The sequence below is a fragment of the Carassius gibelio genome, chromosome B8 (assembly GCF_023724105.1).
Source record: "Carassius gibelio isolate Cgi1373 ecotype wild population from Czech Republic chromosome B8, carGib1.2-hapl.c, whole genome shotgun sequence".
Lineage (NCBI taxonomy): Eukaryota > Metazoa > Chordata > Actinopteri > Cypriniformes > Cyprinidae > Carassius > Carassius gibelio.
Genome location: NC_068403.1, coordinates 802,999 through 829,581, shown reverse-complemented (window position 1 = coordinate 829,581; position 26,583 = coordinate 802,999). Strand labels below are relative to the sequence as shown.

At 37.6% G+C, this 26,583-nt stretch overlaps 1 protein-coding gene across 1 annotated transcript; it reads right to left on the bottom strand.

Annotated features, from left to right (window-relative positions):
• Positions 1-1,712: 1,712 nt before the first annotated feature.
• On the bottom strand, positions 1,713-3,790 carry LOC127963378 (E3 SUMO-protein ligase ZBED1-like). Its single transcript, XM_052563278.1, has 3 exons — positions 3,411-3,790; positions 2,571-3,175; positions 1,713-2,480 (listed from the first exon to the last, which is right to left on the bottom strand). Exons 1-3 carry the CDS (start codon positions 3,766-3,768, stop codon positions 2,049-2,051), a joined length of 1,395 nt encoding a protein of 464 aa, XP_052419238.1. The 5' UTR covers positions 3,769-3,790; the 3' UTR covers positions 1,713-2,048.
• Between the last annotated feature and the right edge of the window lie 22,793 nt (positions 3,791-26,583).

The following is a 26,583-nucleotide window of genomic DNA, read 5'->3' as shown; positions in this document are numbered from 1 at the left end:
CGTCACTCCAGCTACCTGATGAAGATCCATCTTTTGCAATCCCGTTTTCCAGACTGGCAAATCTCCAAGAGCAGGACAACATAGTCAGTAAAGTCATCGACTATGTTCTGAGACATAAACGTCCTTCAAAGAGTGAGAAAGCAAAGTTACCTGGCTCTGTGACACGCCTTTTGAAGCACTGGAAAAAGCTAAAGATTCGTAATCGTGTGCTGTACAGAGTAAAGACAGATCGACTGATGAATAAGAAACGCTTTCAATACGTTGTGCCAGATTCTCTAAAGCATGATGTTCTCCAAGGTGTTCATGACTCAGCTGGACATCAGGGTAGTGCCAGAACACTCTCTCTCGCAGCTGAAAGATTCTTTTGGCCAGGGATGAGTAAAGACGTCAAGCTTCATGTCAAAAACTGCAAGAGGTGTGTTGTCGGAAAAACACCAGAGCCAAATGCTTGTGCACCACTTGAACATATTCACACCTCTGAGCCCATGGAACTAGTATGCATCGACTTTTGGAGTGCTGAACAGAGTTCAGGGAAGGTCGTTGATGTCCTAGTAGTGACAGATCATTTTTCTAAGATGGCACATGCCTTCCCTTGTCACAACCAGTCAGCTAAGCAAGTTGCCCATCGCCTTTGGAATGATCTCTTCTGCATTTATGGATTTCCAAAGAGAATACACTCAGACCAGGGTGCAAATTTTGAAAGCAAAATCATTAAGAACTTGCTTGAGATGACTGGTGTAAAAAAATCGCACACCACACCATACCACCCTATGGGTAACGGTCTGGCAGAACGTTTCAATAGGACCTTGGGTAATATGATAAGAGCTCTCCCAGTGAAATCCAAGGCGAGGTGTCCACAGCTTCTAAAAACACTGACCTTCAGTTACAATTGTACTGTGCATGAAACCACCGGGTTCGCCCCTTTTTATCTTATGTTTGGGCGTATCCCAAGGTTGCCAATCGACATCATGTTTCAGCATGTCCTTTGCGATGAGAGGGTGGTCAGCCACGATGAGTTTGTCACTGCACTGAGAAGAGATCGGAGCGCAGCAGCAGAAATTGCCCGGAAACACAGTCTCAAAGAGCAGAACCGCCATGCCATTCTTTACAATCGGAAGGTCAGAGGTTTACCCTTAGCAGTGGGAGATAGAGTCTTGCTGGCTAACCGTGGAGAGAAAGGAAAAAGGAAAGTTGCGGACAAGTGGGACTCTGTTTTGTATGAGGTTCAGTCAGTGAAACCAGAGGTCAATGTGTACAAGATTAGGGATGTTCAGACTGGCAAAGAGAAAGTGGTGCACCGTAATTTGTTGCTTCCAGTGAATTTCTTATCCTGGGATGGTAGTGAGGAAGAATCAGTTCGATCAGATTCCACTGGTGCTACCTGTGGCAGTGCTCTTGATTCTGCTCTGATGGATGGTCCTGATCCTGTTTTAAAGACATCTGAATGGTTATTGCGGATGGATGGGACACAAGACAGTGATGACATGCAGGTTGCCACTTGTGGTGGCGTTTCAGACATTCCTGATGAGATGACTCCTGCGAACTCTGGAAATGATCAGTACAGTGCAGAACTTGAGCATATTCCTGAACATGGTGAGAGTTAGGGCTGTGCGATATTGAAGAAAAATGCGATATGCGATATCTTGCTAAATAATGCGATATTCGATATGCGATACGATATTTATTTTTTCTAAAATCAATTAAAATTGTATTAAGAGAAATTATATAACCAAAATTTCAAATTATTTAGGGGAAAGAAATCACTACAACTTTTGAAAGTGAACAACAGCAGTTTTTTTTATGTTGCATTAACACAAATTACATTTTAACATTACATTTAAATGTTAAAATTACATTTTAAAAATGTAAACAAACAGAAAATAAAAATATCACTAATACTTTGCTCCACTATATAGTTAGGCCTACATCAACCTGAAAACATGAACATTCAAGTAAACAAAAACACTTGAGAAACAGTGGAGTTACTTCTTTGCTCTCTTTTTTTTTTTTTTTTGCCAAGTCAGATTTTAGCATTCATGCTAAAATTGTTAAAGATTTTTGGACAAGAAAACCAGCATGTCCACTTTGTTTGGTTTCAGGGATGCACGCTGACATGTAACTACATTGCCTGATGTGCTGAAAAGTCTTTCAGATGGTGTGCTAGTGGCAGGCACACAAAGATATTTTTCCGCCAGCTTGCTTAAGTGGGGGAAATTTACCTTGTGAATTCCCCACCATGCCAAAGGGTCCTGCTCACTGTGGATTTTGGGGATCAGAATGTAGCTGTTAAATTCTGCTTCAATGGTTGCATGGTCAGAGGATTCAGAGGGAGATGTGACTGAGGTCTGTAAGAGACTTCCTAAAGACTTCTTCATCCTCTTTGTACTTGTGGCTGTGGCACTTTGACATGGCTCAGCCTCAGCACCTGACACAGCAGCACCCACTGATGATGATGATATGGCAACAGCAGGTTGTGCCTCCTAGAAAAAAAAGAAAAGGAAAATAATGATTAGTACCTCCATATTTTATTAATGAGCTCAAATCATTCTTGCTATATAAAATATTCTTACCTTCATTTCTGATTTTATCCTTAAACTAATTTCTTCCCATTGTTCCTTAGGAATGTAGTCTTTTTTGAACCTTGGATCTAAAAAAGTGGCAATGTTCAAGAGAGTTTGGGTTGCAGGATCCTCATATTTTGCCTCCATGTAGCCCAGCACTTTGGTTTTAATTGAGCATGTCAGCTCTGTGTCTTCCTCGTCAGCAGCAAGGGTTTGTGTGTTCAGTAAACGAAGAACTGGAAGTAGATAGGAAATGCTCACGTATTCTTCCCCAGACAAAGCATCTGTAAAATCTTGAAGTGGCTTCAATGCCTTGTTTACGGACTCAAGGACCTCAATGTCCTGCCAAGATGGAACCAGATGTCTTGTACTCCGATTTTCAGAGAGAACTTGTGACAGAGCCCTCTGCTGTTCCAGGATCCTTTCCATCATTTGTTGCTTAGTGCCCCATCGTGTAGGGCACTCTGTGATCAGACCATGTTCTGGCAGGTTAAGCTCTCTCTGTGCTTTCTTTAGCGCTTCTTTCTTTTTCCAGCTATGGGAAAAATGTCCCACTAGCTTTTTGCACACTCCTAGAGCACGACTGATGCGTGTGTCACATTTGACTGCATTTTCTGGATAAATAGAAATAAAATAGTTTCAATCGTTTTAATTAAGTTCTGGTTTCATATTTTTTAAACATTAATTTGAATAAATCTTACATCTATAATTTAACGTATAATTCTTTATTAATTTAAATATCATCAACACTAAAATATCTGTGACAGTATACAATAAGATGTGTTTAATAAAGTTATTATATGTTAAGATAACTAATTAAATATTCTGATATAAAAAAGTAAGACTTACCAATAGCAAGGTGCAGTCTGTGCCCGAAGCACTGTAGTCGGGGCCAACCATTTATTTCCGCCGCTTTGATCATATTGGTTGCGTTGTCAGTGGTAAAACACACTAGACGCGCCTCATTCAAATTCCAGCCAGACAAAGCCTCTCGCAGTCCCAGCGCTATGTTTTCCCCACTGTGTTCACTGGGGAAATATGCTGTCTGTAAGCACAGACTTCTCATCTTAAAGGCTTTGTCAATAAAGTGAACCGTTAAACTAATGTACGGCTCTGTTGTCCTACTGGACCAGAGGTCCGTTGTACACGCAAAATGTTCGACATCTCTCAGTTCCAACATGACACGGTCGCGAGTATGCTCGTACATTTGGGGGATAGCAATGCGTGAAAAATAGGTTAGAGAGGGAATGTTGTACCGTTTGTCGATGGTATTCATCAGGTGCAAAAACCCTGGTTTCCCGACTGTGGCGATCGGAACCATATCCTTTGCCAGATAGCGTGTAATGGCCTCGGTTATCTCTCTATGACGGCGGGAACTTACAGGATATGGTGTTATGCTTTCGAAGCTTGATGATATGGATTGTTGCTTGGGTTGGTGAACGAGGGTTGATTCACCTGAGCTTGAAGATTTTTCTGCAGAGCATAGCTGATACAAATCGTTGTGCTTTGCTTTGAGGTGACTGAACAGATTTGAAGTGTTTCCCGTTTTCGTTGCTACACGAGATTTACATGTTTTACATATAACTTCAGTCTGCATGTGGTCATCTCTTTTAAATCCAAAAAACTGCCATATCTTTGAGGTGCTTCTTCGTTTTGGCACTAAATCGTCGGCAGCAGCTGCGGATGTCTCAGGCTGGCTCATTTTATCATATTAGTTTGCTAGGAGCGCGTCACTCACTGCGTGCTGGCTTGTTGATGGTCAGACGTCAGAACAGTGAGCACGCGGGCGCTATGCGCACGCACACACACAACTAACGTCCGCGTGTCAGATGATCTGTGTCGTAAAACTATAAATAGCTTTGTATTACTTTATCATCTATCGCAAATCATTACGATATGCATATCGCGATATGCGAATTTGCGATATTTCGATATTTTCGATATATCGCACAGCCCTAGTGAGAGTACAGCCAGTTCACCTACAACCAAGCTAAATGAGTGCCCCAGTCGTTTGAATGAGCCAGATGACAGACTTGCCTCTGTCATATGCAATCAGCCTACAAGTACATTTGCAAGCCACATCACTACACGAGTAGGGAGATCAGTAAAGCCTCCTAACAGACTTATTTGTGAAATTGATAGTCAGAAAATTGTGGAACGTGATTCACACGGTGATGCACCAGTTATTTTCCAAGGAACTAACTTTGTAGTGGAGTTGTTAAGGGACATTTTTGTTTCAAATAACTGATTCTAAATGATGATTCATATTTACGAGTTGACCGTGATGTTAAGAGAATGACTTTGAAGTGAGTTTTTCCTCTCTGAGAAAGAGTCTGAGGAATTAATTTGGATCAAAATACATTTGAAGAGCAGAGATACATTTGTAAACACTGGGATTGTGTAGACTGCACCTCCTATAGTCTGTGTTTAGTGTGGAACCTGGTACCATTCCATTCTATCACACTTACTGGGGAAGAGATTAATTCTGACATACTGTATTGAAAAGCTCTTTTGCACACACCTTTTTTTGTTTTTTTTCTTCAATCTCTACTGTATAGTTAGTTGTTACAAATGCTGGTTCTACCCCAATTTTGCAGAATTTAGGGGGGTGTATGTAACGGAGTTTAAATAATTCTGTTAAATTCATGCATTAATTGGGGGAAACTCGACATTGGCTGGCTGTTGAGTCACTCGCATTTGTGTGCGTGATATTGTGGGCGGAGTTACGTAATTACCAGCAGAGTCTCACATCTCTCACTGCTGGTAAGTCGCATCAATAAGCGCTGCGTCATAAACGGAGTTTATATTATTTTCAAGTGCAAGATTGGACTTTAATATTACACACAAGTTTACCTCATTTGCCTGTCTGTCAGTAGAGTCAAAATGTGTTAATTGCGATGATTAAATGTGATGCGTGTGTATGTTAACCTGCCTGTGAACTCCGTATCTGTTGATTTCATTTAAGATTTCTGAGCAACGTTGATGCTTTGATAGCCTACACTAACCAGCTTTTGGTCGTGTTTGTCCCAGGTATGTTTTATATTCACATTTGTCATGTTCTGTGTAAAAATATAAGCCGAATTAAGTGTTGGCATTAACACGTGCCATATGCTCACATGTGCTTAACAGAGTAACAGCGCCATTTTAGTTGTTCCTTCTCTGCATTTCATTTATACAAAAATATGCAAAATGATGGTTACTTAAGGTTATAGTTTCTCTGTATTTATGTGAAGTAATGAGAACAGAGACATTTTATTTCTTTTAATGTGTTTTATTTTGAATTTTATTCCACTATATGTTCACGATCACTCTGTAAAAATGTAAATCCAGCAGAGTCTCACATCTCTCACTGCTGATTTCTGAGCAACGTTGATGCTTTGATAGCCTACACTAACCAGCTTTTGTGTTTGTCCCAGTTTTGTCTGTCCCAGGCCCAGTAAAGCAAGACTTGAGTAACCATCCACCTGTTCTCCGTGTGATTTGATCCACACACACACACAACCAGTCACATATAATTAAAAGATATAAATTCACAAGCCAAAACGAATTATCATTTTAGGCTAGAAGAAACTGAAACTAAAGTTGGGTCTCTCGTTCGACACAAAATCAAATTTTTCTGTAAATATTATTTACATACTTCACTCGCTTCCAATATCCACATAAAAGAAAATGTTTTACATCAGGGCAGTAAGGTGATAACGCTTAACGGTACAGATTTTACTACATAAAAACTGAGCAGTGTGTGTTTGTGTTTAAAATTACTGTTTTTTATTATAATAAAGTACAGACAAAGGTGATAAAAATAAATATATATCTTAAATATTTTTTTTTCGTTGTTGTTGTTATGGCCTATATCTGACGTATTATTAAATGTGTTTTGTTGTTACTTTTTTGTCAGTTGTCCTATTTTGAGAGTAATTATTAATAGGCTAATAATAGGCCTATAATTACATTTTTAAATAGCCTAATAATTAATTTATTCTTGAAATTAAATGTAAGGCTTTAGAATTAAGATGGACATTTTAACGATGTCTGCCAATGACATCTTTTTGATGTCTTTTCAACAAGGCATTGCTGGGTGGGAGTGATTCGGGAAACGCGCTTTGGAGTCCCGATCTGAATCAAATCGTTTGCAAACTCACTCCGAAGTGATCTCAAATGATTCGTGAAAGGCGCTTCGGAGTCCCGATCTATTAAATGTTTTGCAAACTCACTCCGAAGTCCTGATCTCAAATAATTCGCGAAACGCGATTCGGAGTCCCGATCTGAATCAAATATTTTGCAAACTCACTCAGAAGTCCTGATCTCAAATGATTTGCGAAACGCCCTTCGGAGTCCCGATCTAGTTTTTTTTTTTTTAAAGAGTAGATTTAGAATAGTGAATGCTAAGGTTAGAGGGTCAAATAAATATATGATAAATAAAAATAATAATAATGATAAACAATGTAAACATAGTTAGGCTATTTAAGTTCCCCTACCTCCACAACAAATCCTTTAAATTTAACAGTATTTAGAAAATATAATTAAAAGATATAAATTCACAAGCCAAAACGAATGATCATTTTAGGCTAGAATGAAACTGAAACTAAAGTTGGGTCTCTCATTCGACACAAAATCAATTTTTTCTGTTAATATTATTTACCTACTTCACTCGCTTCCAGTATCCACATAAAAGAAAATGTTTTACATAATAATAATAATAATTCCTTACATTAGGGCAGTAAGGTGATAACGCTTAACGGTACAAATTTTACTACATAAAAACTGAGCAGTGTGTGTTTGTGTTTAAAATTAATGTTTTTTATTATAATAAACTACAGACAAAGGTGATAAAAATAAATATATATCTTAAATATTTTTTTTTTCGTTGTTGTTGTTATGGCCTATATCTGACGTATTATTAAATGTGTTTTGTTGTTACTTTTTTGTCAGTTGTCCTATTTTGAGAGTAATTATTAATAGGCTAATAATAGGCCTATAATTACATTTTTACATAGCCTAATAATTAATTTATTCTTGAAATTAAATGTAAGGTTTTAGAATTAAGATGGACATTTTAACGATGTCTGCCAATGACGTCTTTTTGATGTCTTTTCAACAAGGCATTGCTGGGTGGGAGTGATTCGGGAAACGCGCTTTGGAGTCCCGATCTGAATCAAATCTTTTGCAAACTCACTCAGAAATCCTGATCTCAAATGAATTGCGAAACGCCCTTCGGAGTCCCGATGTAGTATTTTTATTTTTTTTAAGACTAGATTTAGAATAGTGAATGCTAAGGTTAGAGGGTCAAATAAATATATGATAAATAATAATAATAATAAACAATGTCAACATAGTCAGGCTATGTAAGTTCCCCTCCCTCCACAACAAATCCTTTAAATTTAACAGTATTTAGAAAATATAATTAAAAGATATAAATTCACAAGCCAAAACGAATTATCATTTTAGGCTAGAAGAAACTGAAACTAAAGTTGGGTCTCTCATTCGACACAAAATCAAAGTTTTCTGTAAATATTATTTACATACTTCACTCGCTTCCAATATCCACATAAAAGAAAATGTTTTACATCAGGGCAGTAAGGTGATAACGCTTAACGGTACAGATTTTACTACATAAAAACTGAGCAGTGTGTGTTTGTGTTTAAAGTTACTGTTTTTTATTATGATAATGAACAGACAAAGGTGATAAAAATAAATAGATATATATTAAATAGATTTTTTTTTCATTGTTGTTGTTATGGCCTATATCTGACGTATTATTAAATGTGTTTTGTTGTTACTTTTTTGTCAGTTGTCCTATTTTGAGAGTAATTATTAATAGGCTAATAATAGGCCTATAATTACATTTTTAAATAGCCTAATAATTAGTTTATTCTTGAAATTAAATGTAAGGCTTTAGAATTAAGATGGACATTATAACGATGTCTGCCAATGACATCTTTTTGATGTCTTTTCAACAAGGCATTGCTGGGTGGGAGTGATTCGGGAAACGAGCTTCGGAGTCCCGATCTATTAAATGTTTTGCAAACTCACTCCGAAGTCCTGATCTCAAATAATTCGCGAAACGCGATTCGGAGTCCCGATCTGAATCAAATATTTTGCAAACTCACTCCGAAGTGATCTCAAATGATTCGTGAAAGGCGCTTCGGAGTCCCGATCTATTAAATGTTTTGCAAACTCACTCCGAAGTCCTGATCTCAAATAATTGGCGAAACGCGATTCGGAGTCCCGATCTGAATCAAATATTTTGCAAACTCACTCAGAAGTCCTGATCTCAAATGATTTGCGAAACGCCCTTCGGAGTCCCGATGTAGTACTTTTATTTTTTTTAAGAGTAGATTTAGAATAGTGAATGCTAAGGTTAGAGGGTCAAATAAATATATGATAAATAATAATAATAATAATAAACAATGTAAACATAGTCAGGCTATTTAAGTTCCCCTCCCTCCACAACAAATCCTTTAAATTTAACAGTATTTAGAAAATATAATTAAAAGATATAAATTCACAAGCCAAAACGAATTATCATTTTAGGCTAGAAGAAACTGAAACTAAAGTTGGGTCTCTCATTCGACACAAAATCAAAGTTTTCTGTAAATATTATTTACATACTTCACTGCTTCCAATATCCACATAAAAGAAAATGTTTTACATCAGGGCAGTAAGGTGATAACGCTTAACGGTACAGATTTTACTACATAAAAACTGAGCAGTGTGTGTTTGTGTTTAAAGTTACTGTTTTTTATTATGATAATGAACAGACAAAGGTGATAAAAATAAATAGATATATATTAAATAGATTTTTTTTTCATTGTTGTTGTTATGGCCTATATCTGACGTATTATTAAATGTGTTTTGTTGTTACTTTTTTGTCAGTTGTCCTATTTTGAGAGTAATTATTAATAGGCTAATAATAGGCCTATAATTACATTTTTAAATAGCCTAATAATTAATTTATTCTTGAAATTAAATGTAAGGCTTTAGAATTAAGATGGACATTATAACGATGTCTGCCAATGACATCTTTTTGATGTCTTTTCAACAAGGCATTGCTGGGTGGGAGTGATTCGGGAAACGCGCTTTGGAGTCCCGATCTGAATCAAATCTTTTGCAAACTCACTCCGAAGTGATCTCAAATGATTCGTGAAAGGCGCTTCGGAGTCCCGATCTATTAAATGTTTTGCAAACTCACTCCGAAGTCCTGATCTCAAATAATTCGAGAAACGCGATTCGGAGTCCCGATCTGAATCAAATATTTTGCAAACTCACTCCGAAGTCCTGATGTCAAATGATTTGCGAAACGCCCTTCGGAGTCCCGATGTAGTATTTTTATTTTTTTTAAGAGTAGATTTAGAATAGTGAATGCTAAGGTTAGAGGGTCAAATAAATATATGATAAATAATAATAATAATAATAAACAATGTAAACATAGTCAGGCTATTTAAGTTCCCCTCCCTCCACAACAAATCCTTTAAATTTAACAGTATTTAGAAAATATAATTAAAAGATATAAATTCACAAGCCAAAACGAATTTTCATTTTAGGATAGAAGAAACTGAAACTAAAGTTGGGTCTCTCATTCGACACAAAATCAAAGTTTTCTGTAAATATTATTTACATACTTCACTCGCTTCCAATATCCACATAAAAGAAAATGTTTTACATCAGGGCAGTAAGGTGATAACGCTTAACGGTACAGATTTTACTACATAAAAACTGAGCAGTGTGTGTTTGTGTTTAAAGTTACTGTTTTTTATTATGATAATGAACAGACAAAGGTGATAAAAATAAATAGATATATATTAAATAGATTTTTTTTTCGTTGTTGTTGTTATGGCCTATATCTGATGTATTATTAAATGTGTTTTGTTGTTACTTTTTTTGTCAGTTGTCTTATTTTGAGATTAATTATTAATAGGCTAATTAAAGGCCTTTAATTAAAATTTTACTTAGCCTAATAATTAATTTATTCTTGAAATTAAATGTAAGGCTTTAGAATTAAGATGGTTATTTTAACTACGTCTGACAATTAACGTCATTTTGATGTCTTTTCAACAAGGTATTGCTGGGTGGGAGTGATTCGCCAAACGTGCTTCGGAGTCCCGATCTGAATCAAATGTTTTGCAAACTCACTCCAAATTCCTGATCCCAAATAATTCGCGAAAGTCGCTTCGGAGTCCCGATCTGAATCAAATATTTTGCAAACTCACTCAGAAGTCCTGATCTCAAATGATTTGCGAAACGCCCTTCGGAGTCCCGATCTAGTTTTTTTTTTTTTTTTTTTAAAGAGTAGATTTAGAATAGTGAATGCTAAGGTTAGAGGGTCAAATAAATATATGATAAATAAAAATAATAATAATAATAAACAATGTAAACATAGTTAGGCTATTTAAGTTCCCCTACCTCCACAACAAATCCTTTAAATTTAACAGTATTTAGAAAATATAATTAAAATATATAAATTCACAAGCCAAAACGAATGATCATTTTAGGCTAGAATGAAACTGAAACTAAAGTTGGGTCTCTCATTCGACACAAAATCTATTTTTTCTGTTAATATTATTTACCTACTTCACTCGCTTCCAGTATCCACATAAAAGAAAATGTTTTACATAATAATAATAATAATTCCTTACATTAGGGCGGTAAGGTGATAACGCTTAATGGTACAGATTTTACTACATAAAAACTGAGCAGTGTGTGTTTGTGTTTAAAATTACTGTTTTTTATTATAATAAAGTACAGACAAAGGTGATAAAAATAAATATATATCTTAAAAAAATTTTTTTCGTTGTTGTTGTTATGGCCTATATCTGACGTATTATTAAATGTGTTTTGTTGTTACTTTTTTGTCAGTTGTCCTATTTTGAGAGTAATTATTAATAGGCTAATAATAGGCCTACAATTACATTTTTAAATAGCCTAATAATTAATTTATTCTTGAAATTAAATGTAAGGCTTTAGAATTAAGATGGACATTTTAACGATGTCTGCCAATGACATCTTTTTGATGTCTTTTCAACAAGGCATTGCTGGGTGGGAGTGATTCGTGAAAGGCGCTTCGGAGTCCCGATCTATTAAATGTTTTGCAAACTCACTCCGAAGTCCTGATCTCAAATAATTCGCGAAACGCGATTCGGAGTCCCGATCTGAATCAAATATTTTGCAAACTCACTCCGAAGTGATCTCAAATGATTCGTGAAAGGCGCTTCGGAGTCCCGATCTATTAAATGTTTTGCAAACTCACTCCGAAGTCCTGATCTCAAATAATTCGTGAAAGGCGCTTCGGAGTCCCGATCTGAATCAAATATTTTGCAAACTCACTCAGAAGTCCTGATCTCAAATGATTTGCGAAACGCCCTTCGGAGTCCCGATGTAGTATTTTTATTTTTTTTAAGAGTAGATTTAGAATAGTGAATGCTAAGGTTAGAGGGTCAAATAAATATATGATAAATAATAATAATAATAATAAACAATGTAAACATAGTCAGGCTATTTAAGTTCCCCTCCCTCCACAACAAATCCTTTAAATTTAACAGTATTTAGAAAATATAATTAAAAGATATAAATTCACAAGCCAAAACGAATTTTCATTTTAGGATAGAAGAAACTGAAACTAAAGTTGGGTCTCTCATTCGACACAAAATCAAAGTTTTCTGTAAATATTATTTACATACTTCACTCGCTTCCAATATCCACATAAAAGAAAATGTTTTACATCAGGGCAGTAAGGTGATAACGCATAACGGTACAGATTTTACTACATAAAAACTGAGCAGTGTGTGTTTGTGTCATGATTCTGCCCTCGTGTCCTTGATTTTTCCTAGTCTTGAGGCAGGATCATGACAGACCCATGTTTTGTGTACAAGCGCATGGCCTTGTCTTTGGGCCATGTGCTTGTGTTGTCTCGTTCCCTTGCCCCGCCCCCCTTGTTATCCTAGTCGTGTCGTGATTGTCCTATCTGTAACACCTGTCGTGTCTTAATTGTTCCCCCTATTTAGATCTCCTAGTGTGCTCTGTCCTGCGTCGGTTCATTGTCATTGTACCTGTGATTGAGATTTGTTCATCACTTGTGATTGTACCTGTTCCTGAAGAAGTGTTTTGTATTTCTGTGAGTGTTTGTTTATCGTTAGTGTTCCCGTGCTTTGAGTCTTTGTTTATCCCGTTAACTCAGTCCTGTTCAGTTATTTTGTATTTCCCTAGTCAGTGTTTTCCCCCTCGTGGGTTTTTGTTTTCCCTTTTTGTTAAATAAATCCTGTGTTTAGTCACTTCCTGTCTGCACCTGAGTTCCTCCCTTACCAAGATCCTGACAGTTTGTGTTTAAAGTTACTGTTTTTTATTATGATAATGAACAGACAAAGGTGATAAAAATAAATAGATATATATTAAATAGATTTTTTTTTCATTGTTGTTGTTATGGCCTATATCTGATGTATTATTAAATGTGTTTTGTTGTTACTTTTTTTGTCAGTTGTCTTATTTTGAGATTAATTATTAATAGGCTAATTAAAGGCCTTTAATTAAAATTTTACTTAGCCTAATAATTAATTTATTCTTGAAATTAAATGTAAGGCTTTAGAATTAAGATGGTCATTTTAACTACGTCTGACGTCATTTTGATGTCTTTTCAACAAGGTATTGCTGGGTGGGAGTGATTCGCCAAACGTGCTTCGGAGTCCCGATCTGAATCAAATGTTTTGCAAACTCATTCCAAATTCCTGATCCCAAATAATTCGCGAAAGTCGCTTCGGAGTCCCGATCTGAATCAAATCTTTTGCAAACTCACTCCGAAGTGCTCTCAAATGATTCGCGAAATGCGCTTCGGAGTCCCGATCTATCAAATGTTTTGCAAACTCACTCTGAAGTCTTGATCTCAAATAGTTGGCGAAATGCGCTTTGGAGTCCCGATCTATCAAATGTTTTGCAAACTCACTCAGAAGTCCTGATCTCAAATGATTTGCGAAACGCCCTTCGATCTAGTTTTTTTTTTTTTTTTTAAAGAGTAGATTTAGAATAGTGAATGCTAAGGTTAGAGGGTCAAATAAATATATGATAAATAAAAATAATAATAATAATAAACAATGTAAACATAGTTAGGCTATTTAAGTTCCCCTACCTCCACAACAAATCCTTTAAATTTAACAGTATTTAGAAAATATAATTAAAATATATAAATTCACAAGCCAAAACGAATGATCATTTTAGGCTAGAATAAAACTGAAACTAAAGTTGGGTCTCTCATTCGACACAAAATCAATTTTTTCTGTTAATATTATTTACCTACTTCACTCGCTTCCAATATCCACATAAAAGAAAATGTTTTATATAATAATAATAATAATTCCTTACATTAGGGCAGTAAGGTGATAACGCTTAATGGTACAGATTTTACTACATAAAAACTGAGCAGTGTGTGTTTGTGTTTAAAATTACTGTTTTTTATTATAATAAAGTACAGACAAAGGTGATAAAAATAAATACATATCTTAAGTATTTTTTTTTCGTTGTTGTTGTTATGGCCTATATCTGACGTATTATTAAATGTGTTTTGTTGTTACTTTTTTGTCAGTTGTCCTATTTTGAGAGTAATTATTAATAGGCTAATAATAGGCCTATAATTACATTTTTACATAGCCTAATAATTAATTTATTCTTGAAATTAAATGTAAGGCTTTAGAATTAAGATGGACATTTTAACGATGTCTGCCAATGATGTCTTTTCGATGTCTTTTCAACAAGGCATTGCTGGGTGGGAGTGAGTCGGGAAACGCGCTTCGGAGTCCCGATCAGAATCAAATCTTTTGCAAACTCACTCGAAGTGATCTCAAATGATTTGTGAAAGGCGCTTCGGAGTCCCGATCTATTAAATGTTTTGCAAACTCACTCCGAAGTCCTGATCTCAAATGATTTGCGAAACGCCCTTCGGAGTCCCGATCTAGTATTTTTTTTTTTTTTTTAAGAGTAGATTTAGAATAGTGAATGCTAAGGTTAGAGGGTCAAATAAATATATGATAAATAATAATAATAATAATAAACAATGTAAACATAGTCAGGCTATTTAAGTTCCCCTCCCTCCACAACAAATCCTTTAAATTTAACAGTATTTAGAAAATATATGTAACGGAGTTTAAATAATTCTGTTAAATTCATGCATTAATTGGGGGAAACTCGACATTGGCTGGCTGTTGAGTCACTCGCATTTGTGTGCGTGATATTGTGGGCGGAGTTACGTAATTACCAGCAGAGTCTCACATCTCTCACTGCTGGTAAGTCGCATCAATAAGCGCTGCGTCATAAACGGAGTTTATATTATTTTCAAGTGCAAGATTGGACTTTAATATTACACACAAGTTTACCTCATTTGCCTGTCTGTCAGTAGAGTCAAAATGTGTTAATTGCGATGATTAAATGTGATGCGTGTGTATGTTAACCTGCCTGTGAACTCCGTATCTGTTGATTTCATTTAAGATTTCTGAGCAACGTTGATGCTTTGATAGCCTACACTAACCAGCTTTTGGTCGTGTTTGTCCCAGGTATGTTTTATATTCACATTTGTCATGTTCTGTGTAAAAATATAAGCCGAATTAAGTGTTGGCATTAACACGTGCCATATGCTCACATGTGCTTAACAGAGTAACAGCGCCATTTTAGTTGTTCCTTCTCTGCATTTCATTTATACAAAAATATGCAAAATGATGGTTACTTAAGGTTATAGTTTCTCTGTATTTATGTGAAGTAATGAGAACAGAGACATTTTATTTCTTTTAATGTGTTTTATTTTGAATTTTATTCCACTATATGTTCACGATCACTCTGTAAAAATGTAAATCCAGCAGAGTCTCACATCTCTCACTGCTGATTTCTGAGCAACGTTGATGCTTTGATAGCCTACACTAACCAGCTTTTGGTCGTGTTTGTCCCAGTTTTGTCTGTCCCAGGCCCAGTAAAGCAAGACTTGAGTAACCATCCACCTGTTCTCCGTGTGATTTGATCCACACACACACACAACCAGTCACAATGGTGCCGTGACCTGTTGTTTCTTCAATCAAGATTGCTCCTGAAGCGGCCGAGGGTTCATCTTAAAGCTTTCGCTGGAGTCAGGTGGACACAATTTTGCTCAGGAACCTTTTTTTTTGGTACAGTGACTGCACTTAAGCAATTTTCGATATCTACTAAGGACAATTTGCTATACGGACAACAGCACATTTTTGGTTTTTAATTTATTGTATTCATTTTTTTTTTACAAGTACTGATATTCATTATGAGTGGTTTTGATAACTATCACACTCCAGTCTGTGGAAGTAAAGGTAGAGGATGGGGTTTATTGAAAGTGCCAAAGTCTTTACAGTTCAGTGGGCCTGATGTACAGGGTGATGCTCATATAGTCACAGACAGTTACAATTCAGATTCTGATCCGTTAGTTTGTGAGGGATCATGCACAAGTTTTGCAGCAGATGCTTCAAGGGAACAAAAGGGTGTGTTTTCATCTACTCCATTCCCTAATGCACAGCCGCCAAATGCAATCACTGAAATGACTGACCTAATCAGCCAGGTAGGTCAGCAAATTGCTGACAACATAGTCACCAGAATAAGCCCAGCACATAAAGTTGACACACATTCAGTTGATAAATCCTCCAAAAATGTGACTGCAGATGGAACAGCTTCACAAATGCTGGACCTGATACAAAGCCAGTTGTCCTTATCTAGAAATGTGAGAGAACCTCCTAACTTCAGGGGAGAAGTTTCTGATGCTGTTGACTTGGATGAGTGGATAGATATCATGAGAGACTATGTAAAACGCAATAATTTGAGAAAAGAGCATCAAGCGGAGGAGATTATGGTCCATCTAAGAGGCAAAGCAAGGGATGTGGTCAAGTTTGGCATAAGAAACTGTGACATCGACATTGTGCATAACCCTGATGCAATCTTTAGTATTCTTAGGAAACACTTCGAAGCTGCTCCTTGCTCTCCTCTTCCATTGGCTGACTTTTACACCACCATGCCCAGACCAGATGAGGATGCCTTCGGGTACTGGATCAGGCTAAATCGTGCAGTTGATGTCGCTGCTGAGCGCTTGAAAGAACAGGGTAAAGTACTGGATTGTCCAGGAACAGAGGTAACCCGCATGTTCATCAGACACTGTCCGTGTAGAGAGCTTGCCATCACCTTTCGATCTAAACCAATTGGCGCATGGTCTGTGAGGGAAGTTCAAGATATTTTGAATGAATATCACTCAGATTCCAGTCTTGTATCTGCAGTAAGGAATGCAGCACCCACTAGAATCCCTGTGAACAGAACTGAAGTTGAACTGTCGTCTGCAGCACATCCAGTTTCTTCTGATGTCCAGCAGTCTAGGTCTCTGGAAGCATCTGCATTGGAGCGAGTCATGAGTTTGTTGGAAAAAGTCTTGTTGAAAGAGTCTGCCAGCAAAGAACCAAGTTCACGTGTGAAGCCCAAGGTAAATCTACCTAGAGTAAAAGGCCTCAATGACTTGCCATGCACTGTCTGTTCGAGCCCTGATCATTCTGGCCTCACACATTGTCTTGAAAGAAAGTTGTGCTTCCAGTGTCACTCTCCTGACCATTCCCGCTTTGTTTGTCCTGAGAGAGTGAAATCTCTGTCTTCTCAAGGGCTGGGAAACTAGAAGATCTGCACTCAAAGGAGGACAGTGTAGATCGTGAGTTTATTCCTCCAAACCAGTGTTGTATGAATGACCCAACCTCAGTTTATAGTCTTTCTAGTTCTGTTGAGCCTGCAGGGAAAACTATAATTTTTCAGAACACGCACAGAGTACAGCGAATTGATAGTCTGTTTTACACACCAGCAACAGTATGGGGTGACCTTCAATTGAAAGCTATGGTTGACAGTGGCTCCATGGCGTGCACAATGAGTGAGGCTGCTGAACGTCTCTTATTACAGCATAAGCCCAATTTACAAAAGTTCCCTGCTAGTGATGTTGTCATAATTGGTTGTGGCGGACAACGTGTTACCCCAAAATTGATGTATGAGCTTGAGCTCACAGTTTATTCCTGCAAAATGGTTGTTCCAGTTTTAGTAGTTCCAGGCCAAAGCGACGATTTGATTCTGGGCAGCAATGCTATCAAATGGCTGATTCAAAAAATGAAAGAGACAGACGGATACTGGAGACTTGTGTCCAGCACAGTTAACTCAGAGGATGTTGAATGTCATCAATTCCTGTCTCTACTTTCGAATGTGGAACGATGGAAGGATGAAGACATGCCTGATAGAGTGGGGACAGCTAAGTTGAAAGAGAAAATTACTCTTGAACCGCATCATGAACATCTCGCTTGGGCTCAGCTTCCAGAGTCAACAGCTGTTTCTGTTGGGACCACAGTCATTGTTGAGCCAACCCTCTGTAAAAGTCGTCCAAGGAACGTGATCATAGGGAGAGTCATCACACCTATGTGGGGCAGCAGATGGGTGCCATTCAAAATAATTAACCCTACAGACAAAGTAATTATTCTTAAGAAAAACGCGAAGATCGTTGATGTTTTCACTTGTATAGCCGTGGAGGAGTTGTCTACACCCGAGTCCCTGAAGAGTAACGTTCAGTGTGCTGCAAGTCCTGTAAGTCATGTGCAGACCAGTTTTGATAGGAGAAACGTGCTAAATAAATTAGGTCTGCTGGATCTGGATCTGGATCTGGATGATTGTGAAGTGTCAGAAGAGTGGAAGGATAGACTTCTGAATCTCATAGAGAAGTATGAGTCAACCTTTTCACGTGGAAAAATGGATTGTGGGGAAGCCACTGACTTTGTCCACAAAATCCATTTGGTGGACGAGAAGCCATTTCGACTCCCTTATCGACGTGTAGCCCCCTGCCACTATGATAAGCTGCGCACTGCCTTGAATGAGATGGAAGTTAAAGGCATTATAAGGAAGTCTCAGAGTGAATATGCATCTCCGCTTGTTTTAGTGTGGAAAAGGAATGGTGACCTTCGTATTTGTACAGATTTTAGATGGCTGAATGCGAAGACCGTGAAGGACGCTCACCCACTCCCACACCAAGCTGATGCACTCGCTGCTTTGGGGGGCAACGTTTTCTTTTCGACCATGGACTTGACTTCTGGCTTTTATAATGTCCCCTTGTTTGAAGATCATAAGAAGTACACTGCTTTTTCCTCTCCTTTCGGCCTTCATGAGTACAATCGTCTACCTCAGGGTTTGACCAACAGTCCAGCAACCTTTATGAGGATGATGATGTCCATTTTCGGGGATGAAAATTTCACTAGCCTTCTATGCTACTTGGATGATCTGATGGTTTTTGCTCCCAATGAACAAGTAGCCCTTGACCGACTGGAATTGGTTTTCTCACGCCTGTCTAAACACAACTTAAAGCTTGCGCCAAGGAAGTGCATGTTCCTCAGGAGATCTGTCAGGTTCTTGGGACACGTTGTCACTGGAAATGGTGTCCAGACCGACCCAGAAAAGGTAAAGGTGATCAGTGACATCCAGACTACAGACCTCATGGAAGCGGATGGTATAACACCTTCTCAAAAGAAGATCAGATCTTTCCTGGGTATGGTTTTATATTATCAGCATTTCATTATAGACTGTTCTTCTAAGGCAAAACCTCTTTTCAGTCTCCTGTCAGATCGGTCACAGAAAACGGCTCCGAGGAAGTGTGGTCGGATGAGGAAACCACTCAGTGTCGTGAAGCTTTCACCCGAGGATTGGACTAGTGAGTGTTGTACTGCTTTTGAGACTCTGAAGCAAGACCTACTGCACAGTGTGACTCTAGCACACCCAGATTTCAGTCATGCCTTTATACTCTCTGTTGATGCTTCATTCGATGGCATAGGAGCAGTGTTATCTCAGGTGCCCCCAGGAGAGAAAATTGCACGTCCAGTTGCTTTTGCCAGCAAAACACTCTCCAAGTCTCAGATGAACTACCCAGCACATAGACTAGAATTTCTGGCTTTAAAGTGGGCAGTTTGTGACAAGTTTAGCCACTGGCTAAAAGGGAGACATTTCACTGCATGGTCTGATAATAACCCTTTGACCTATATTCTAACCAAACCAAGATTGGATGCGTGTGAGCAACGATGGGTGGCGAAGCTTGCTGCGTATGACTTTGACCTGAAGTTTGTGCCTGGCACGAAGAACGTTGTTGCAGATGCCTTGAGCAGAGAGCCCTTCGTCAAGTCCTGTGTCAGCCATCGTCTGTTGAAAGAACCATACGTTTCTCTCTTGGATGAGGTGAATGGTGTTGTTACCGGGACCGTGCAAGATGCCTTCCGTGTCACTAACAACTGTCAGAATGTGCAGGCTACCAGTGACGATGGAACTGAGAGCAAGCTGCAGGATGGTGTGAATGACTCATGTCCTGGATCCATTGGTGCTGTTGAAGTTTCTGCTCTTCTGGGTGCTCACTGCGATGGCGGAGTTAGCCCATTACCTGTGACAAGTACTACGTCACTCCAGCTACCTGATGAAGATCCATCTGTTGCAATCCCGTTTTCCAGACTGGCAAATCTCCAAGAGCAGGACAACATAGTCAGTAAAGTCATCGACTATGTTCTGAGACATAAACGTCCTTCAAAGAGTGAGAAAGCAAAGTTACCTGGCTCTGTGACACGCCTTTTGAAGCACTGGAAAAAGCTAAAGATTCGTAATCGTGTGCTGTACAGAGTAAAGACAGATCGACTGATGAATAAGAAACTCTTTCAATACGTTGTGCCAGATTCTCTAAAGCATGATGTTCTCCAAGGTGTTCATGACTCAGCTGGACATCAGGGTAGTGCCAGAACACTCTCTCCCGGGTACGGCACGGGACCCTTTTTTTTTTTTGGTAGCCCGTGAAAGGAACAGTGGCACGCTCCTTCCCTCCGTAGTGCTAGGGTCTTCTCCTTGGGCAAGAGAGAACAACCCTTTAGCCCCCCTTACTAGGGTTACAGTTATTTTTAATTATAATTATATTCTTGTGTGGATCTTTTCTATTATCACGCTGAAAGAAGTTGTAAGTAAACAGATCCTAAATATCCCAAATGGGACAACTCGTTTGCCGTGAGTTGCGACCCGTGTTGGTGGAGGAAGAGATCCTGGTCCCTGAGAAATGTGGTTTACTGAGGTTTCCATTATTTCAACACGGTACTTTGGCTCCTACTTCACCTAGACGGGAGGTTGGAATGGCTCGATCCAATCAATCGGCTGGTCAAGGCATGCCCTGGGAAAGACTTTTCGTTATGTATATCCCCAGAAGGCGTTGGCTTAGGGTCAATCAAGTGATTTGAGCAAATGATAGCTTACTTTGCTTGAGTATACCATTTTTATATCCCTGATGCATAATCTGCTGGAGATCCGCGGCGCTGTGCATCCCCTTTTTTTTGGGGCTCCGAGGTGGGTGGGGAGTAAAGATGATGAAATTTAAACATTTAAATATGGCTACAAAACACAACTCAAAAAAACGTTTCTTGGAACCAGATACGGATAACAGTGCACCAAACAGAGGCTTTTCTCTGTCGAGTAATGATGATTGGCCAAAGTTTATTACTATTGAATCTATTTCTTCAGATATCCCAATTATCAAGCTCTCCCCTTTTGCCATACAAAAGGGTATTGCAGGAATAGCAGGAACTGTTAAAGAAGTGAAAAAATTACGTTCGGGACAAATTCTTGTTGAATGCTGTAAAAAGGCAAATGCTGAAAACCTGTTACATGCTAATATGCTGGCAGGAGTTCAGATAAAGACATACCCTCACCCAACTTTGAACTATAGTAAAGGAATAATTCGTACTAGAGAACTGGATGATGTAGATGAAGAAGAAATAACAAATGAGCTTAAAACTCAAGGAGTAACAAATGTGAAACGAATTATAATCAAAAGAGAAGAAAGAATGATTAAAACCAATACATACATCATCATTTTTAATAAACCACTCCTACCAGAAAGAATTCAGATTGGGTATCTAAGTGTTCCGGTAGACCTATATATACCCAATCCTTTGAGGTGTTTCAATTGTCAAAAATATGGACACGGATTTAATAGTTGTAAAAACAAGCACATCTGTTGTAACTGTGGAGAAGAAGGCCATGACAAGGATAGTTGTGAAAAACCAACTAAATGTTGTAACTGCACAGGTGATCATTCAGCTGCATCAAAACAATGTCCCATGTGGATCAAAGAAAAGGAAATACAAAAAATCAGATGTACAAAAAGGATCAGTTACATTGAAGCAAAGAAACAAGTGACTATAACACCTATTTTCACTCTGAATAAAACATTTGCTTCTGCTGCAAGAAAATCTGTGAGATCAGTAGATTGCCAGACAGACATCACTTGGATGTGCAAAGATAAACCTCAAACAGTTAACCTAAGTAATACTCCCTCAAGGGCAAAAACTACAGAAAAACAAAACGAAGTCCCCTCAAATGACACGAACCTCAGCCAAATTTCAGAAACAGAAAATCAGAGGACAAGTAAAAGCAACAGGAAATCAAACTCTCAATCCAAAGTATCTCAAGAAGAAACATCAAAGACAAGACAAATAAAAGATGTGGAAATGAGAGAGAGTGAGCATCATAGTAGAAGCCCATCTCCAAAAGGAAAAGTTAGGACAAATGTTCCTATTCTTCCTAATAGGTAATGAAAGAGTCTATCATTCAATGGAATTGTCGTGGGATCAGAGCGAACTTCACAGAATTACAGCGTTTAACTACAACTGTTGACCCCCTTGCAATATGTCTTCAGGAGATACAACTCTCAACTGATTATAACTTTTCTTTTAAAAATTTTACAGTATTTGCCACCTTTGGTCCCAATGACAAGCGAGCTTCTGGTGGTACGGCAATACTAGTAAGAAACAATGTAATTCATAGTCCTATCAGTATTAATAGCAGACTACAAGTGACAGCAGTACGATTAACTTTGCATAAAACCATTACTATATGCTCCATTTATATTCCTCCAGACTTAAACTTGATGCGCACAGACTTGGATGATCTGGTAAATCAACTTCCATCTCCTTTTATACTCATGGGAGATTTTAATAGTCATAATTTGCTGTGGGGCAGTGATCATTGCAATACAAAAGGAAAGAAGATTGAAGACTTTATAAATAATAACACCTTATGTCTTTTAAATAATGGGTCAAATACTTATTTACATCCAGGGCATGGAACTTATTCTGCAATTGATCTAACAATATGTCAACCAGAAGTTTTTTTTAGATTTATCATGGAAAGTATTGGATGACCTTTGTGGAAGTGACCATTTTCCAATAATCATTACTTTTAAAGGAAAAGAAGAAGAAGCAAAAACACAAAGATGGAAAATCAAAAAAGCTAACTGGTATCAATTTCAAGCTCTATGTTATGAGAGATTTACACATTTTGTGGAGAACAGGCCAGATGCCTTGGAAAATTTTACAGATACACTAATGTCTATTGCAAATGATACAGTCCCAAAAACATCATTAAACAAAAAATCTAAACAACTCCCATGGTTTGATGATAAATGTAAAGAAGTTATTAAAGAAAGGAAAAAAGCTGAAAGATATTTCTACAAACGTCCATCAACTGAAAATCTTATTAAACTCAAAATTGCTAGAGCAAAAGCAAGAAGAACTATCAATGAAGTTAAGAAGGAAAGCTGGAGAAATTTTGTTGCCAGTATATCACCTAATACTCCTTCAACCAAAATCTGGAACTTGATACGGAAAATGAAGGGTGAAACCATTGGTTCGCAAATACAACACATCAAGCAACATGGTTTACTCTTGACTTCAAAACAAGATATTGCAAATATTCTAGCAGGAACTTTTGAAAAGAATTCATCTTTTGAGAACTGTTCTCCTGCTTTTAGAACATTCCAAATTCAACAAGAGAAAGAGAAAATAAATTTTATTTCAAATAATTTGGAGCCATACAATCAGAATTTTTCCATGGAAGAGCTACAACGAGCCATTAGGAAATCCCATGATACAGCGGTTGGACCAGATAAAATTCATTATCAGTTTATAAAGAACTTACCTCACCTCTTTCTGAAGAAGCTTCTGGGAACTTTTAACTCTATTTGGATATCAGGAAATATCCCATCTTCTTGGCTTGAAGCTGAAATTATTCCTATCCCAAAACCAGGAAAAGACCATAGTGATCCTATAAATTATCGACCTATAGCTTTAACCAGTTGTCTATGTAAAACTATGGAGAGGATGGTAAATGATCGTCTAGTCTGGTGCCTGGAATCCAAACATCTTATAAGTAAGGCTCAATGTGGTTTTAGGAAAGGTCGAAGTACAACAGATCACCTTGTCAATCTTGAAAGTTATATCCGTGATGCGTTTATTAAGAAAGAACATGCTGTGGCTGTTTTTTTCGACTTGGAAAAAGCCAATGATACCACTTGGAAGTATGGAATCTTAAAGGATCTGTATCGACTAAATTTTAGAGGTCGTTTGCCAATTTTTATTGAAAGATTTCTTTCGAATAGAATCTTTAGAGTCAAGGTTGACAATACTGTGTCCGACCCGCATAAACAAGAACTTGGAGTACCTCAAGGAAGTATTTTATCAGTTACTCTTTTTAGTATAAAAATAGACAGTATTGCTCAGGTTATTGGTTCAGATGTTCTTTGCAGTTTATATGTAGATGACATCTGCATTTGTTATAGAAGCAAGCATATAAACACTATTGAATGAAAAATCCAACTAAAAATAAATAAAATGCTCTCATGGTCAGTACAGAATGGCTTTAAATTTTCACAAACAAAAACTGTCTGTATGCATTTTTGTCAACTTCGTTCATTGCATAATGAACCAGAATTATTTTTGGATGGTATTCCCATTGAAGTCGCAAAGGAGACTAAATTCCTTGGCATAATCTTTGACAATAAGCTGTCATTTATTCCACATATCAAAATGCTTAAAAAGAAGTGTTCTAAAGACCTGAACATCTTAAAGGTTTTGTCCAAAACTAAATGGGGAGCAGATATGACATCACTTATGAACTTATATAGAACTTTGATCCGATCGAAGCTGGACTATGGGAGTATTGTTTATGGATCTGCCAGGAAATCATATATACAAGCATTGGATACTATACATCATCAAGGCATACGATTAGCTTTGGGAGCATATAGAACATCACCAATTCAAAGTTTATATGTAGAAGCCAATGAACCTTCCTTGGAAAACAGACGATTGAAGTTGGCCTTACAATATGCAATCAAATTAAAAACAAATAAAGGAAATCCAGCACATCCGGCAGTTTTTACAGTCCAGTATTCAATAATGTATGAAAGAAAACCAAATCATATTCGTCCATTTGGTCTACGTATAAAACCTCATCTGGAAAATCTCAAAGTAGATTTAAACATCTTGGAACAAACCCACTTTTGCAAAATTCCCCCTTGGGATATCAAAAAACCCTTTATTTTGTTGGATTTATCAAAGAATCAAAAATCGGAAACACATCCAAATGATTATCAGCTACAATTTTTAGAAATAAGAGATATGTATCCTCAGTATACTCTAATATACACAGATGGATCCAAATCTGGAAACCAGGTAGCAGCAGCTTTTGCAACGAATGAAGTACATCAAGGTATACGTATTCCAGATCAAAGTTCAATCTTCACTGCAGAAGCAAATGCTTTATTGCTGGCATTAAAATTTATTGAAACTTCTTCACAAAAGAAATTCTTAATAATGACTGACTCAAAATCATGCCTGGATTCACTGGAAAGTTTGAAAACTGATCATCCAACAGTAGTCAAGATCTTCGTTAAATTATCAATGCTCAAATCAAAGGCTTTTAGCATCTACTTTTGCTGGGTACCTGGACACTCAGGAATTGCTGGAAATGAGAAAGCAGACAGTGCAGCAAAAGAAGCACTATCCGCAGAATTAGTAAATAGTTTTATACCTTTTACAGACTTAAAACAAACGATAAATGAATACATCAGAAATAAATGGCAATCAGAATGGGATCAATGTCTAAATAATAAGTTGCATGAAATAAATCCTGATGTGAAGAAAAAACTTAACCTCTGTTTTGAGAATCGTTGGAATCAAGTCATCTATACACGATGTAGAATAGGACATTCAAAAATTACACATAAATTTTTACTCTTAGGAGAAAATCCTCCAAAATGTTCATTTTGTCAGAATTCATTGTCCATTAAACATATCCTTCTAGATTGTATTACATCTGCCCCTGTGAGAAACCTTTTTTATTCCGTTGATACTTTTGGAAAAATTTTTAATCAAGTGAATCCGAACATGGTCCTAAGATTTCTAGAGGAAATAAATGTAAAACATCTTTTATAGCCTTCCTTTGATTGGTTGTATCTTATTCTCGCCATGAATATAGCCTTAGAAGCTGGTATGGCGTTTAAAAGAAAAGAAAGAAAGAAAGAAAGAACACTCTCTCTCGCAGCTGAAAGATTCTTTTGGCCAGGGATGAGTAAAGACGTCAAGCTTCATGTCAAAAACTGCAAGAGGTGTGTTGTCGGAAAAACACCAGAGCCAAATGCTTGTGCACCACTTGAACATATTCACACCTCTGAGCCCATGGAACTAGTATGCATCGACTTTTGGAGTGCTGAACAGAGTTCAGGGAAGGTCGTTGATGTCCTAGTAGTGACAGATCATTTTTCTAAGATGGCACATGCCTTCCCTTGTCACAACCAGTCAGCTAAGCAAGTTGCCCATCGCCTTTGGAATGATCTCTTCTGCATTTATGGATTTCCAAAGAGAATACACTCAGACCAGGGTGCAAATTTTGAAAGCAAAATCATTAAGAACTTGCTTGAGATGACTGGTGTAAAAAAATCGCACACCACACCATACCACCCTATGGGTAACGGTCTGGCAGAACGTTTCAATAGGACCTTGGGTAATATGATAAGAGCTCTCCCAGTGAAATCCAAGGCGAGGTGGCCACAGCTTCTAAAAACACTGACCTTCAGTTACAATTGTACTGTGCATGAAACCACCGGGTTCGCCCCTTTTTATCTTATGTTTGGGCGTATCCCAAGGTTGCCAATCGACATCATGTTTCA